The sequence below is a fragment of the Drosophila guanche genome, unplaced genomic scaffold (assembly GCF_900245975.1).
Source record: "Drosophila guanche unplaced genomic scaffold, DGUA_6, whole genome shotgun sequence".
NCBI lineage: Eukaryota > Metazoa > Arthropoda > Insecta > Diptera > Drosophilidae > Drosophila > Drosophila guanche.
The window spans coordinates 13,873,947-13,890,638 of NW_022995743.1; the positions used below are offsets into that span (position 1 = coordinate 13,873,947).

The 16,692-nt window shown below is 44.9% G+C and overlaps 4 protein-coding genes across 5 annotated transcripts; 2 read left to right on the top strand and 2 right to left on the bottom strand.

Moving 5' to 3' along the window:
- The first annotated feature begins 819 nt into the window (after nucleotides 1-819).
- Nucleotides 820-11,803, top strand: LOC117592369 (dopamine N-acetyltransferase). Of its 2 annotated transcripts, none has more exons than XM_034286069.1 (4): nucleotides 820-1,007; nucleotides 9,642-9,818; nucleotides 10,877-11,029; nucleotides 11,090-11,803. In XM_034286069.1, the coding sequence occupies exons 2-4, from the start codon at nucleotides 9,681-9,683 to the stop codon at nucleotides 11,534-11,536; spliced, it is 738 nt and encodes a 245-aa protein (XP_034141960.1). In that variant the 5' UTR covers nucleotides 820-1,007; nucleotides 9,642-9,680; the 3' UTR covers nucleotides 11,537-11,803. The 2 variants fall into 2 exon arrangements, with proteins under 2 accessions (XP_034141960.1, XP_034141959.1); XM_034286068.1 differs by lacking the exon at nucleotides 820-1,007 and adding an exon at nucleotides 7,996-8,735.
- Nucleotides 11,683-12,353, bottom strand: LOC117592371. The gene has a single exon (XM_034286072.1). It carries the CDS (start codon nucleotides 12,332-12,334, stop codon nucleotides 11,840-11,842), a length of 495 nt encoding a protein of 164 aa, XP_034141963.1. The 5' UTR covers nucleotides 12,335-12,353; the 3' UTR covers nucleotides 11,683-11,839.
- A 13-nt stretch (nucleotides 12,354-12,366) lies between these two features.
- LOC117592370 (dnaJ-like protein 60) lies at nucleotides 12,367-13,381 on the bottom strand. Its single transcript, XM_034286071.1, has 4 exons — nucleotides 13,226-13,381; nucleotides 13,046-13,169; nucleotides 12,655-12,983; nucleotides 12,367-12,589 (listed from the first exon to the last, which is right to left on the bottom strand). Exons 1-4 carry the CDS (start codon nucleotides 13,276-13,278, stop codon nucleotides 12,424-12,426), a joined length of 672 nt encoding a protein of 223 aa, XP_034141962.1. The 5' UTR covers nucleotides 13,279-13,381; the 3' UTR covers nucleotides 12,367-12,423.
- Nucleotides 13,382-13,728: 347 nt separating this feature from the next.
- LOC117592146 (RNA polymerase II-associated protein 3) lies at nucleotides 13,729-15,924 on the top strand. The gene is made up of 6 exons (XM_034285708.1): nucleotides 13,729-13,949; nucleotides 14,016-14,296; nucleotides 14,357-14,565; nucleotides 14,637-15,280; nucleotides 15,337-15,622; nucleotides 15,690-15,924. The coding sequence occupies exons 1-6, from the start codon at nucleotides 13,797-13,799 to the stop codon at nucleotides 15,779-15,781; spliced, it is 1,665 nt and encodes a 554-aa protein (XP_034141599.1). The 5' UTR covers nucleotides 13,729-13,796; the 3' UTR covers nucleotides 15,782-15,924.
- Nucleotides 15,925-16,692: the final 768 nt, after the last annotated feature.

Below are 16,692 nucleotides of genomic sequence, written 5' to 3' on the forward strand. Positions count from 1 at the left end.
GGTTATCATTAAAACTTTTAAACGGCAAAAAACATATTTTGTATACATGCTAACTACACGTATTCGTGTAAAGACGAAAGGGTGCATTTTGCAACACTTGTGTCTCCAACAGGCTTCTGTTAAGTTTAACAGCAGAATTGCTTGATGTTACTTACAGCTGAAATACGTTACATATTCAAATGTAAATGCACTTTTGCTGACTCAAGTGGAAATGCACAGACAAAGAATGAAACAAAAAGAGCCAACAGTTCAGTGCACTCGCGACATGTTCATTAACTAAATTAAATGAATGAAACTGCAAGCCAGCACAAATTTGTGTGGCAGTCTGTTGTTCACGGAAATTGAGTGTTTTCGGTTGTCTGGCTCAAAACTTGTCAAACGGTTGCCGGGTTCGGTTCGTCATGGCCATGTGGCAAACGCTGATAAGAACCTGTAGCCAGTGAAGGCGTGGTTCCCACTGCTTCATACTATATTTGTTTAAAATTGCCTATCTTTGTGCTAAACAAATACGACTATGTACTTTATGAGAGGAACATGGTGTGTTTGAGAGCTCAGCTTTCTTATCACCCGCTGCTGCTATCGAGCAATGCTCCAACTCGAGTGCGAGTGGAAGCAGAAAAGCTCGCTCGCGCTTTTACTCCCCACTTAGACAGACCCCCTCCCCGCCGCACACACCACACTCTACCGAGTGAACTTCCCTACTGGACGCAGCAGCACCCGCCCCACAGTTTTTGGGGTTGTCCGTTGCCATTTGAGTGTTACAAATATCAAAATTAAGCGCCAAAGTACTCGAGGGGTTGAATTGGTTTGTTTACAACAATTCTGCCTCAGTTGGAAACGGTGCCTCGTGGTAAATACGTGCCAACGGACGGGAACAAGACGAGCCCCAACAGCCAAAAAGACATCCACCAACGCGGCACGACACGCCACAACAGAACACAACACAACCAAAGGAGAACTTGGCCAAAGGAGGCGGCATACGGTTCATTTATTAGCCAATTTCACGGGTAAGTTATATACGTACAACAAATATACTGCATTTAATTATAGAACATCGATGTAGTGGCCGAGTTTTCTCGTGTTTGACATTTACTTTGCCGCCAAATGTATTTCATTTCCATCCACTGCTCTGCCTCTGCCTCTGCCTCTGCTCTATCCTCTGTGAAAGAAATATACAAAATACACAATAAAACTATATTTATACGGAAATAGCAGTGGCAGTAGGATCCGACCACACTTCTTAATTAAAAGCAACACACAAAAATGTTTAGGCTCATAAGGCCCCCCACCAAATGACGCGACTTTTTGGCAAGCAACCAAATTAAATCTTACAAATTGTCCAACCATATGAAAGTGTACCAACAATGCAAAGGCAAAAACAAACACAACAAATATGTGCAGAAGTGTTTTTAATTTGTAAAGATTTAATTCGGCCAATCAGTAAAATAATTATTGATCGAAATGCACTACAAAAGATCATGCGGTTGCCTCAATTTTCCATTGCTTGTGCACACTTCAGATGATAAGAACTCTATCTTATCGAATGGAAGAATACGTTCAATATAGCTGATAGTTCTCGTGCAGGTTTCATAACAGCAATTTGTTTGATTTTGTGTACTCCGAATCGATGTGGATGGTTGTGTGTAAACCTCTTGTTAGGGGAAATGTTGCGTGTAGCTTTAAACAGGCTTTAATGGGTCGTGACAATTGACCAATTTCGAGCCAAGGCTTCACGGCAAACAGGCCCACAAATATGAGAGGGGAGTGCTGGGTTTGGAGTTCGGAAAAACTGCACACGAGTTAAATCAAAGCCTTGCCACAAACCCCCCACAAGTAGTTAAAGAAATAGAACAAATACGTGGAATATACCTTCCTGCCTTCACCCCTCCTTGCACACACTCACACACACACAAACAGATACTAACAGACACATACATATGTATCCTGTTTATTTCAATTGATTTGGGGGGCGGGCAACGTTACGTATGAGCAATGCCACAGGCAATCCCAACGATTTCTTCAGCCAAGAACCCAAAGGAGAAAACGCTTGAGAGAGTAAAGAAGAAATTGCTGGCATCTATCAGGGATTCCTGCTGCCAACCCTCCATCTCCACCACCTCCTCCTGCCGCACGGCATTTTTCTACCGAGTATTTTGTATCGATTTGATTGGATTTCATTCCATTTGATGTGCCTGCCGCGCGGGTTTGTTTGTGTTTTGTTGCCTTTTAATACCAGAGCACGCTCGAATAAAGCTGCCTGATGCCAGATGCGATGCCAGTTGCCCTGCCCCCTGCCTGCACAACCTTATCCCTGCCTCATCCCAGTTAATTGGATTTACGTAAATGACCCAACGGAGCAAGAGCCAAAGCCAGAGCTGGTACTCGTAAATGAAATATGGCCCAGAGTAAATTCAACCAAAGCTGCCTGCGTCCCATTCCATATCCCAAAGGAAGGATTTTCTCTTTCTCTCTGATTCTGCAGCAAAGTTTTTTCCATTTCGGTTTTCCCTATTCCGGCATTGAGTTGTGTGGCATGTGAGGCCGAGCTATGGCAAACCATTTCTCATCCAATTAAATTAATGAAAGTGCACGCAGGGGCAGGGCATGTGGGACTCTGCCTCAGTGCTCGTCCTTTCAAATTGATAGTGTAGTCCCCTCCTCCATTCCACATTCAATGCCTTTGTCAATTATTCAACTCGGACCAAGTGCTTAAAGACTCAACCAATTAGGCTAAAATGTTTGTTGCCTCTTAAATCAGAGTAAGGACCACGAGAAAAGGACAACTTCAGCGCCGTCACGAGTGCTCTTAGGGCGGGGATTCTCCACAATTCTCGCAACAACGAAAACACATCAAAATCAATCTGTCAACAGGAGTCGACGACAAAATGCTGACAACAGGCGGCAGGCAGATGCCTCAGGGGGGACAATCCCAGACGACTAACAAAGCATCCTGACTACGACGTGACTTGTAAAGCCATTTGCAATGCTTATGGGCAAGGAAAGACGATGATTATGTTGTGAAGGAGCACAGCACACAAAACACAGAGCACAGAGCACAGAGCACAGAGTTGTTGAAATTTGTGAAGTACCTACCTACCCACCTACTCTTTAAAGAATTTTAAGGACGGAGGCGAAACTGGGACCGGGCAAATCCCATTACCATTAGCACACTGTCACCAGCAAACAGCAGCAGCAGCAGCAGCAGCAGCAGCAGCCAACCGGATTCCATTTTATTACAAGAGGAAAGACAAACAGCAGAATGGCGCCAACATTGTCAGAGTTTCAGCTTGTTGCTGTCATTGTTGCAAGCTTTTCTGTTGCTGCAGGCAGCCAAGCGGATGCTGCCGCTGATGATGCTCCTCCCACAGCCCCAGCCCCAAGCCTCTGACGATGATGATGATGATGATGAGGATGAGGATGCTCACTGGTGCACGCTTGCCTGGCTGTGCGCTTTTGTTGGCTTCCTGCCAACAATCTGCACTGCCAGTACGTACCACACGGCGAATGCGCAATGTGCCAGCTGTCGTCTGTCCGGATTAGCTGATGCTGAAGTTTATTGTTCACTGCTGCTGCAACAACAGATTCAGTGTCCTGCCTGCCACACGAATGCCGCGAATTATCTCTGCTTGGCAGCAGTTTTTGCCTCCGAATGGGGCCTCAGATTCGTCCTGTTGCATTGGGGCCTTCAGTCTGCAGCTACTAAATGCAAATGGGAAGGGAAATTGCCTGTGGCAGCGTTGAATTTAAATGAAGTTTGCCGACCGAAATGAGGAAAATGCAATTTACGAGCCCCCTCCCCACCAAAATGGATAAATTATGGATGCACTCAGTGGATAGGGGAAGTCGCCGCCGCCGCCCACTCACGACTCAACCCTCGGCCAGTGGTTTATGGAAATGAGATGAAATGCATATCCGTGCCACATATGTTTGGCCCCCACAGCTAATCATCTGGAATATCATATAAATATTATACATGAAACATGATAAATGGGCAATTTGCATTGAATTGGAACTGCTGCTCAGACAGACACTGCTGTGAGGGGCACCCGAACATCCGAACTGAAGCTCAAACATCAACAGACAAATAAATAATTAAGTGGGGGGGGGGGGGGGGGGNGGGGGGGGGTTCGTTTTGTTGTTTGCACACAATTGTGTGTTGTGTTTGCCATTTGGCGCACGTGCATCTCGCTGCGATAAAAGCATTTTAATGTCTTTAGAATGGAGCATTAGGTAACGTAACACAAAGAGCACAAATTAATATCAAATGCTGGACCACTGGCTACCGTACACATTACGAGATGGTAGATCCGTCTGTGCCTTTAACACGAATGACTTTGGGCTTATAGCACCCCTTGGGCTGGCTAATCCCAAAGCCACAAAAGCGGACATGCATACATAACCGAGAGTGAACTACAAAGCCTGAGCTGCCTCAGACTGTGGCAGCCATGGAGGCGGAGGTGGAGGAAGCTGCTTGGAGCTGGCTGATTCAATTAGAAGCAGCGGCTTTGGCGCTTTATTAAGCTGGAAAAACTTTCAATGTCTCTGGCCTCAGAGCACCTCCAGCTTCGCGTCCCTCCCTCTGGGGTCACACCCATCGCACTTGCATATCCGACACGGGCTTTCAGTTTCAAGTCACGTTCGGGCCACTTGTCTAGATCTAGCCAGGCTCTGGCTATGGCTCTGACTGTGCCTCTGAATATGGCTCTAGCTCTGGCCGAGGGCCACGCCACCACTACTCCAAGGGGCCGACGGAAATCAATTCCGCTTTTGTGGAATTGTCGGAAAAGCTGGCGACAAACTTTCAAAATTTATGACCAAATCTTGCATTGGTGCCCCGCTAAATATTTCGTTCGATTGTGATCCGAGAGCATGAAGCGTGGAGCACTTGCAAAGATTTATGGCTCATGCAAATGCAGCAAAAAATGTGTGATTTATATGACAGCCAGGGCTAATTGCCAGTCAGTCACTGACCAGAGACGTTGTGCTGTGCGCCTATGCCAAAGTGCACTCGGATTAAACGTGTAATTAGCTAACTATTTATGGTGTAAAGATTTTAGATGCGTTTCGTTTTGTGGCAACATGAAAGGGTATAAACAGTCGCTACAGTTGAATGTTTGCCTCTTACAGTAAACTAATATTCAGCGCTTAGTTAATATTAAAAATGATTGAGGCTGTAATCTTTCTTAAATAATTGTAATTTTCATGAGTAATGTGGCCGCTGTCAATATTCAGCAATAAATTTTTTGCGAGTAAAGGCTAAAATCAAGTATTCTTAGACATGGGCGGAGGAAATGTGATTTATGATTAGTTTTCTTACACAAAAGCATTACCATTTTCATATGAGTGCTGCAACAAATGAGAACTTACTTTTGCAGGGTGCAAAATATTTTGTACCCTTCAATATTACTTAGATATTATGTGCTCTAAGTACATCTTAATGCTGATTAAGTGCTTCCATTAAGTACGCTAAACTACTACTAAACATTAAACGGGGGAGGAAATCAAAGAGTTGAATTGCTTTCGACCAGTCAGCGGAGTTGGAGGTGGAAACAATTAATCATTTTTATTGTCAATTCATTTGCAAATGAACAATATTCGAGTGGCTGGGCCTACATCCACAGCGATGCCGTATCCACCTGAACGGCATTAATGCGCTTTTAATTATACGCGAGACTTGGACTGGGACAGAAAGTGTCAGAGCCACCAGTACTGCAATCAGAAGTCATTAAACGCTCTACAACATCATTCGTGCATGCAAACTGCTGGCCAGTGGGCACAGTGGCTGCCAAAAGTGTGTTTTCACACGTGCTTTAAATGTGTGAACTATTTTCGCGTAGCAAAACAAACTGTTACAACTGTGTGTGTGTGTGTGTGTGTGTGTGTGTCGAATAATTACCATGGAAAACATGTGTGTTTGAATAACTTAAGCTGCCACAAAACATTTGTAACTGTCAATTAGCCTGTTATCGGCTTATGGAAGCGGTGTGGGGGGTGCATATGCATAATCATAAAGACATCTAGCTGGAAACCCGTTTGCCACAATCCCACAATTTGGGCAGCCTAGACAGCAGTTAAACGCTCAATCAGCTCAGCGCTACTCCATTCCTCCATAAACGATGGCAAAGATCATTAACATCATGACACCGCATAATAACACCAGACACAAGAAAAATGTGAATTGCAAATGGTAAATTATCTTGTCTTATTCTGATAACATATTGTTCCGAAAGGTAGATCTTTAAATAAACTAAGCGAGTGACAGAAATCGCCTGCAACTGCAACTGATGTTCCGGATCATTATCAAGCCGTGTTCTGTGAAACAACACAATATAATTAGTATATAAAGAAATCAGTGTGTACATTTGTTTATAAATATACATTGAGAAGGCCGCACCTGCAGGGGACAGTCATTCGGCGACAAAGGCAAAGAAAGAAAACTTTGGGCAGGGACAATAAAAAGAGGCACGACCGGCAGCTGAGCTAAATTTAGTGCACCACATGTGAGGGCACGGCCATCCGATCGGAGCCACAAACACGACCATAAACTCGAAACGAGTTCCAGGAGAGGATCTGCTATGACTAATTACTTATAACTAATTTAAGCGGAATGATATGCTCATATAATACTCGTACCTACAAACATTTCCATTGATTTAGCATGATAAGCAAATGTTGGAGACAATTTGCATTTTGTTGCCCCCACTAATTGTTGGAGCGACTGTAAACAACCCGTAAAGTCCGTAAACAAAATACGAAATGAATATTCCTTAATTTGATTCCACAATTGGAAAGGGGAGACTGAAAATAAAGTTTGGGGTTGCGCTTGAATTATGAATAAATAAAATGATAGGTGGCGGGGGAATGGGCATGGGCATGGAAATCCAACCAGTGCGCCGCGGAATGAATTAAGTGAATAATATGAATATTCCAATGGGATGGTATTTGCGCGCCAGACGGCAGAGTTCGGGTGATAATTGGCCGGAGAGCGCGCGCCAAACTAAACAATGAACGAAAAAAAAAACAAAACTAAACCGAGAGAATGTGAAGAGTATGTCCACCCACACAGCCACACTTCAGAGGGGCAGAGAGTAGAGAGAGAGACCCTCCACAATAGCTTTGTGTTTCTTTCTTTGTCGCATATTAATTGAGCCAGCGGCGTGCGACTGCCGAGAGCGGAAGGTAAACAAACAGCGGAGATGGAGAAGGAGGAGGAGGAGGAGAAGGAGATCATCGGCTGGACAGCCGACAGCCAATCATTCACACTAACCCCAATCAGACGTCACAGATAAAGATTTATGGAAACGAATTCATTATCTGGATCTTCTGCTGAGGCGATAATGTTGATCTACACTTTGGTAGAGAATACTGAAAGTCCCAAGATTTACTGGACCAGTTGGGTTACTTATTGCATTTTGAAACTTATCTAAATTAAACCGCAATAAATCAAGAAAAAAGTTCGATAAACGAGTTCCTAAATCCACTAAAAGCCGCAAGCAAAACCCAACAAATGGTGGAACGGAAGTGGCATGGGGGCAGGGCATGGAAAGACCCATCTTGTACGAGTTTAATACAGGAAACTGAGATGAAAACTCGATTTTTCGCCAAGAAAGCTGGTCACGTCGAATCACTTTTCCTTTGCTCCCTGGCTCCTCGCTCCTCCCTACCTGTCTCAGGCTTGGCCTGCTTTCTGCTTTCTTTGCCCAAAAGAGTGGGAGAGGGAGAGAGTGAGAGCAGAAGTGCCGTGACTCTCGCCGCATAAACGTGACAGAGAGTGAGAGAGAGAGAGAGAGAGAGAGAGCCGACCGAATGCGCACTGCCATAGCCATATCCCATATGAAGCCCAGCAAAGCGTTCTGGCCTGGTCTCTCATCTCAGTTGCGAAAGGCAGCAACAACGGAACGGAACGGATCAGGCCAGAACAGACCAGACCGATCGACCATCGATTGTCGATGTCGAGCTCTGTAAGATTAATATTTCCTCTCGCGACGCTGCTCCGCGCCACGATTTGAGTTCGAGTTGCTGTTGCCCTGAGTTCACGTACCGCTCGGCTCGGTTCATGCTGTGTGTCGGATGGGATCGTATCGGATCGGCGACTATATAAAGTGCAAGGCAAACCCACTGTTTGGCAGTCACTGCTGGCTCTCAGGCAACTTAACTGCAATCAAGGATACAACACCAGATCCCGTGTGCCCGTGTGCTCCCTGAACAACTTCATTTTGCAACTGTCAACGGCATATATTGAATTTCATTCATCGTTTACGTTTATCCAGCGCGTGTGCGTCGGTCCGTGCATATCGGCGGTGTCTGCTTACCCTACTGTTTAACAAAGCAAAGTAAAATTAAAAACCAAACAGAAACAAATATAAATAAAGCTCCGACTGCGGAATAAATAAACAAAACCGTCGCAAAAAAGCGCGCGCCAAGCAATAAAACAAAAAGCAAAACTCAAAAGAACACAGCAAAAAGCAGAACAAGGGAAAATTTCGCTATAAATTTTCCCAATTCCACAACAACAACAACAGCAACAAGGAACAAACAACAAAACAAAAATCAAGCGAAATTATCGTTATTTTGCAATAAACAAATCATAAAAGCAAAACAAACCCCAGACCTTGCACCAGACCCCCAACACAACCCAACCCAACCCGTACATCATGGAGGTCCAGAATATGCCCGATCAGTCGTTGATGCAAACCAATCCCAACCAGCGCATCATGCTCGATTCCAGATGTGGGGTAAGTGTGGAAACCAGAGCATACAGCATACAGCGTCCAGCACCTGACCCGACCCGACCCTGACCCCAGTCCATCTGCGTGGGCTGCCACAGTCTTGGGGGCAGAAGGTCTATAAATACTAAGAGGTGCACCCAATAATAGATATGCGGATGCGGCCAATGGTTAAGTGAGTGTAAACAAAACGCACGATACGTGCGAGAGCATTCCTCCTCCTTCCTGGTGGGCCAATACTCTTGAATTCGGCAAGTGCAAATTCTCGAAATATTTGCCAATCAAGTTTTATGATCAGTTTTCATAGCGGGAAAATAAGTGTTTATGGGAAGCGATTTAAACGTAGTTCTTTGCTGAAGTGAAAATATCTTTGTGTTATTCTTTGATCTTGGATTTTGAAGCGTGCTTTTGTATCTTATATCAGACACCATATAACACCTATCTATGTGTGTAGATCTTATCGTTTAGAATTATATCTTATCCCACTATATTATGTGTACAAAGTCCTCTGCTGTTTTCCCACTCTATTAAAATATTCAGATTTCGTGTGCAGACGGCTAAACGGGAACCCTTAGTTTTGGTCTATAATTTATGGGGCATTGTCAGAGGCGTACATGAAAACAGACTTTGATATATTTCGACCATGGAATATTGAAAATGGAAATGCAAGTGAAAAGCGAACGCCGGCGGTGCGGCGGTCGCCACACATGTGCTGCAAAAATATACACACAACAAATTAAAATGCCTTTCATCTAAGAGCCATAAATTATCATGTTTTCTATACGGTCGGTCTCCCCAGTCGTTTGTTTTCTATTTTTCCACGTCCCCAGCCGAACCGAACCGTGCCCACACCCACCCACAGCCCACAACGGATCTAAACGATTTGTTTTGTCTGCTTCTCACACACACTTGCAGCTGAACGACTTGTATCCCATCGCTCGTCTGACACAGAAAATGGAGGACGTGCTTAATGTGTCTGGGAAGGCGTCGACGACAACCGCCACCAAGGATGACTGCCCCTACACCATCGAGCTGGTGCAGCCCGAAGACGCCGATGCTGTGATCGCCATGCTCAAGACGTTTTTCTTCAAGGTAAGAGACTATTTCCCACAATTACTGTTGACTCGATGGTGTACTCGTAGTCGTCGGGGGAATTCAGTTTGCATATCATGGAAGCCAATCAAGCTGAACACCTGGTTCACAGATCTGGGATTTGTGAATTTATTTCACCCATTATGTCCAATGCGATCCGATCCGATCCGATCCGAGACGACCAAGTACTTGGCTGAGCGTTGAGAGAACGAATCCAAAAACCAAATTTAAATAGCATTTCCAAAGAATTTCAATTAGCACGAACACGTGCCTGTCCGTCCGTCCGATCAATCGTCTTAATTAGATTTAATTCAACTCGAAATTCGCACACTAAACAGCAAATGTTGCACCCATTAAGAACATTCACTTGGCCTGTCCTTTGGGAATGGGAATGGGAATGCGAACGGGAACGCGAACGCGAAACGGGAGGGATTGTCGGTTTCGGATCTCAATATTCGGGTGTCACGGTGCGGACATGATCCATGTCAGGGCTAACTTTCAGCTGGTTATGCATCACGACTTTGTCGTCGCTGAAATCAATATGCCAGAGTTGATCTTGACTAATTCAGGTTCCATTCCCCCTTCAGTTCGTTCGAAAATGCCATGCGCCGGTCAATGAGAATGCTGCCTACCGCCTACAGCGCGATAGGTCTCAGTTCTGACCAAAACTTTCAACTCCACTCCACCCAATGAATGGCCAAAGGCTTATTCGATGACCAAAGCCCATATTTATGTAATTAAATATGCAAATTATTCATTCCACGCGCCACCTGCAACCCGACTAAAGCGGCCACTAAATGATTTTATGCAAATGCACTTGCAGTTGCAGTTGCAGTTTCGTTTCCCATCAACGAGCTGACTCTATTAATGGCATATTCTAAGGCATCGAATGCGTGCACAAATCATTTAAATTGCTGGCCAAATCCATTATCGTGTCACACAATTATGGCCGTAATTTGTTCAGTCGTTTGATGTCTTCCAAAGATAGTTTAATTTAGATAGTTTCGTCTCGGATGTGTCTTGATTAGCAACTTGCCTGTTTATTTTCCACGCTTTAGGACGAGCCGCTGAATACTTTCCTAGATCTTGGGGAGTGCAAGGAGCTGGAGAAGTACTCGCTGAAGCCCTTAAGCGACAACTGCTCCTACAAGGCAGTCAACAAAAGTGGCGACATCATTGGTATATTCCTGAATGGCTTGATGCGACGTCCGGTAAGTGGAGGAAGTTGCTTTTGCCAGAGAACGTCTTGAGTAATGGATAATTCTTTACAGTCTCCGGATGAAGTACCTGAAAAGGCAGCCGATTCGTGTGATCATCCCAAATTCAAGAAGATCCTCTCCCTGATGGATCACGTTGAGGAGAAATTTAACATATTCGATCACTATCCCAACGAGGAGCTGATCCTGGATGGCAAAATTCTTTCCGTGGACACCAACTACCGCGGCCTGGGCATTGCCGGACGCCTGACGGAGCGGGCGTACGAGTACATGCGGGAGAATGGAATAAACGTTTACCATGTGCTCTGCTCGAGCCACTACTCGGCCCGGGTGATGGAGAAGTTGGGCTTCCACGAGGTATTCAGCATGCAGTTCTCCGAGTACCAGCCAGATGGAAAGGTTGTCTTCAAGCCGGCCCATCCGCACGTCGGCATGAGGATAATGGCCAAAGAGCTGAATCTAGACGGCAAGCAGTCGGCGGCGCCAATAACCAAGCTGTAGAGGAGAGCAGCGGCTGGTTCTCCCTCATCGCAGTTCGGATTTTGTACTATGTGATTCTTTAGTTTGTAGTTCGGTGGCGGGTTCCAGGTAGTTCCATCTCAAGTGTCTCTACTTTCGATTCAAAATAGCATAGACAAACAGTACAATTTACGTATTTATCTAATTTAATTCGCCCGTCGATAAACTTAAGTGTTTTTGTGTGTTTAGAATGAGCTCAAAAATAAAACATTTGACTTTTAGCTGAATAAATAACAAGGTCAGAATATGGAACAACAGATGGGGGTCCGTTCCCGAGTCCTTAGCTTAGCCCCTTTTCCTCCGACCGTTGAGAGCCTTTCCCTTGGAGCGCTTGGCCTGAGCACGCTTGGCCCTCAGCTTCCTGTTGCGCACTGAGGCACTGCGAGTGGTCACAGAGCTGGAGGTGGAGCTGCCCACACGAATGCGCCTGACAGCCGTGTACCTCAAATTGGAGACAACCACGTTCTTGGCGTTTCCGCTGTTGCTGGTGCTCGTAGATGGCGCCGAAGTTGAGTCGGTGCTCTGGGCCTGTGCATCATCCAGGCAGCAGAGAACCACCAGGCACACAACAAAGGTAATCGAGACGAGCTTCATGTTGAGGTTGAGAGGTTGAGGTTCCTTGTCGATGCTTAACTTGGATATGCCTTGGATCAGCCCAGCGGGAGCGCTTAAGTAGGCGACGTGCTTGTTTGCACAGTTTGCAACTCTGTTCGACGAAGGCCGACGAAATGGTTTGAGGTTTGCAAAATAATTCAACAAGAGCAGAGCAGAGCAGAGCATTTGCCTTGAACCAAAACCAAACAACGAGTGCGTGGAACTACTCTGTCGTTTAATTTAGCTACACTACATATACATAAGCCCGATTTCTGCTACTTGGCCGACTGATTGAAGGGGTTGCGGGCCAGGCGGTCCGCCAATCGGCGCATCTGCTCCTCGTTGCCATGTTTCTGTGCTTCGGCCACAACAGCGGCATGGTGGTTGGTGGCTTCTGCCGAGACTTCGTCTTGCACTTGACGATGCAGATCGAATGAGTGCCTTTATCGCGCAACAAGTGGCAACAATTATACATAAATATCAATCTGAGAGCTCTAAGAACTTACTTGACGGAAGTGAAGCCAAAGAACGCACCGACGACTCCAAAGGCGATCAGAACCAGGGCGACCTGCCAGTTGGACACACGCTTCAGGCCCCTTATGCCGTAGTAGGGCCCAGGACTAGGATCGTAGTTAGGTTTGACATTCCACGACTGCGAGGGTTCACTGTGCTCGCCAACTGGACTGCGAGCGGAACCAGTTGGCAGCCAGAGCAGACTGTCGTCATAGTCGCGGCGTGTCTGCGGCTTAATCAGTGTGCGATATGCCTCGGATATCCGCACGAAACGTGCCGTTCTCTCCGCGCTTGCGGCGTTTGTCTTTACATCGGGATGGTACTGAAAATATCCGAACAATACAGAAAACCATTTGACTTTGGCCGGTCCAGCGAGACTCCTACCTGTTTGGAGAGCTCCACGAATGCGTTGCGTATGTCTTGGGTACTGCAGTCGCTCTTTACGTTCAGAACCTGGTAGTGATTCTCCGGTTTTCTCGCCTTCGTCCTCACCCCTTCATCAGCCAAACTGCGCAATAAACATAGTATTATTTTATATAACGACAAAATCAAAAATTTCCTTACTTACGCGCACAGCCCGGCTTGACCCGGAGTCGCAGGCAGGTAAGCCTCAGCATTGCAAGCGTTCAAGGACCAAGCTCTTTAACTTAATTCATGTTTTAGACCGAAAAAATGAAATTAAACAAATTATTTTGAAAAAGCAACAAATGGGTAACAGCTGACTGATGGTGTTGAAATCAGTGTGACCGCGGAAATATCGATAAGATATATCGCAAAACACTCAAAAAATCTCATTTTAAAAATATACAATTTAATTCTCAAAAATATTAACTAGTTTTCAGGTCTTCCTCTTCTTGGGATGTTTTCAAAGTAAGTTTCTGATAAGTGGGAATAAAATAAAGACAGTTTGTTGCGATAAAAACTCCCATGTTGAGAAAGATACACACCCTGTTAAAAAGTCCGTATAACTGTTATAATACTGTACGACTGTTATACAGAGGTATTGGCAAGTTGAGGTATATTTTTGAGGGTCACACCGAATATTTTCTCGATTAATCCGCTGTCACACTGGACAAATGCAAAAAATAACAAGAATTCGTTTAACAATTAGAAAAATAAAGTAAAAAATATCAAAATGAGCGCAGAAAATGCATTTGAAATGCAACGCCAGGTGCGTCGGAATGCCAAGGAGTTACAAAGTTCGTTGAAAGATCTATACTCGTGGGAGAAGGACATAAAGAACCAAGAGATGGAACTGAAGAAGGCGCCCGCCGCTGCCGCCAATATTGTAAGCTTAAATGTGCAGACTCACACTCGCACGAATTCGCATTAATATTGTTGTTGTCTGTTGCAGAAAATGCCTGTGCGCAGTCATGTGCAGAAAACAGGAGAAACTGATCAGCAGAGCGGCAGTAGTTCGGCGTCCGATACTCCTACGGAGAAGAAAGATCCGCCCGGGGATCCGGTGGCGCGCCAGCACAAGAAGGCCAACGACATAAAAGACCGCGGCAATAACTATGTTAAGCAGGGAGAGTACGACAGAGCTATCGAGGCTTATACAGAAGCCGTGGAGGCCTATCCATACGATCCTGTCTACTTTATTAACAGAGCCCTGTGCTACCTCAAGCAGGAGCGGTAAGTTGAGCGTCATGTGGTTTGGAATGTTCCAGTAAATAATCGATTTTATTGGGACAGCTTTGACAGCTGCGTGGACGATTGTGAGGCTGCCATTGGCCTGGACAAGGTCTGCGTGAAGGCCTACTACAGACGGATGCAGGCGAATGAGTCCCTGGGCAACAATATGGAAGCGCTCAAGGATTGCACAACCGTGCTGGCCATTGATCCCAAAAACATAGAGGCCAAACAAAGTTTGGTTCGCATTAACGACCGCCTACGTAAAAATGGTAAGGCGAACTGAAAGAAAATCAAGTGTTCAAATTGTGTTTATTAATAGTTGTCAAATAATTATTTTCAGCCACCAAGAACGGTCCTAATTTTTGCGCAGACCGCCCTGACCTAATTGACATATTGCCGATCGAGAAGCCAGTTTACAAACGCTCAAAGAAGTCGATGCAACGAGTGACCATTACAGATATTGTATCGCCCAGACCCTCCACTGATGAGGCACAACCATTACGCATCTCAGACGATGATATTGACAAAATCTTTAACAGTTACTGCGGTCCATACACAGAGATTAAAAAAGGGGACTTGAAGACAAGCCCAAAAACACCCCCAGCAAAGCCCATAGTGGAATCTCTTGATTCTGAACCGCTAACAAAATATACTTCAGATGAAGTTAAGCCATCCGCTGCTCCTACTAAGACAGCCCAAGTTCAAAGCAATGATACCAAACAGACCGTTACAGATGCGGTGAAGGAAGCTAAACAGTCTGCTAACAATACAAAAATATCAAAAAATCAAAACAAAGAACCAGTGACTGAAGTAAAGCCATCCCAAAACACAAGCAAAGATTCAAAATTGTCTAAAAATACTAAGAAAGATTCACCGATTGACGACTCTCCAAATTCATCAGAAACTTCAAGCAAAGCCCAAGAAAATAAACCCAAGATCGAATCTGCCTCAAAGACGCCGGGTACCAGTACCCCTCCCCTTGAGGTAAGTTGAGTAGAATTGTCGTATACAAATGTGAAACTCAACTTTTAATATTACAGCGAGCACTGCCGCCAGCCCCGTCGGGTACAGCCCAGTTTTACATAACCTGGAAGGAGCTTTCTGCCACGCAGAAATATCAGTACCTAAAATCCATACAAATACAAAATCTGTGCAAAATTCTGGGCGCCGGTTTCGATTCGGATACATTCAATGATTTATTGTGCACCGTTCAGGATTACTATGTGCCGGATAAAGAGCCCACAACGGCGTCTGTCCTGCTGGAGATTAGCAAAAATGACGAGTTTCCCATTTTGGCCATGCTCATGTCCAACGAGGAGAAGAAAAGTAACTTGCTTATTTATATATACTCTTTAAAAATCTCTCTAATATCTGTTTTTACGCTTCCTTACAGTGGTGTCGTCTATACTAAATAAGATCAAGAATTGGCCCAAAAAGAATCCGCAAGTGTTGGAGAAGCTCTCACGTGCTTATGGTGTGGATTAATTCGTTCCAAAATATGAGTTTCAGTGTACTTATTTATGTATTAATGCTCAAATTAAAATGCATCGAAAGAAAGTACAAACACAAGTTTCAACATGTTAAAAAAAAAAGCAACCCGCGATTAAAGTACGTTGTTATGCAAATTAGATGCGCTACAAATAAACGGGAATTTCCTCAGCCAGAAAAATATTAATCACGTGCTATTGTAGATGTTATGGTCTCGATGCGAGTATGTCTGCTGATAACAAAAACAAAAACCATTTGGAAAAATAGAAAACCATTCTTGGGACAGATCTCTGAGGTCTGCAGGCCATGAATATTGAATAACAAATTGAGTAATACGAATTAGTGTAATTTACATAAATCAGCGTATTAATTCAATCTGCGAGGCAGACTCGCGAAGGAACAACAACTCCATTAAATGATGTTAAGTTGAAAACAGGCGGCGTTGATGGATTCTGTTCCCGTCACACACACGCGCTCGTATGGTACCGTATCATTACAGCGACACCCGCGCCAAGGAAAAAACAAAACACATAAGCACTGGGAGAGTGAGAGTGTATGCTGGGTGTAAGGGGGGTGGTGTGTGTAATTTAAGCCGGCTGACGCTGGCGGGAACGGGGGAAGGCTAATTGCGTGAGAGCCGACGTTGCAGTAAGCGCAGGGGCCGGGTTTTACTTAAGCCCATTGTTGCCTCCACTAGTTATAATTTAATTTACATTTTTCTTAACAAACGCTGCCCTGGCTGGGATCCATCAATTCCCCGCCACGAGAAAAACAGAGAGAAAGAGAACGAGAGTGAGTGAGTGCGGCAACAGCTCAGCAGAGTTGTCACCCCATTCGCAGGCTGAAAAGACGTTACGAATCAAGCCAACAATTTTTTCGGCGCTGAGTAATTAATGTAAATTGAATTG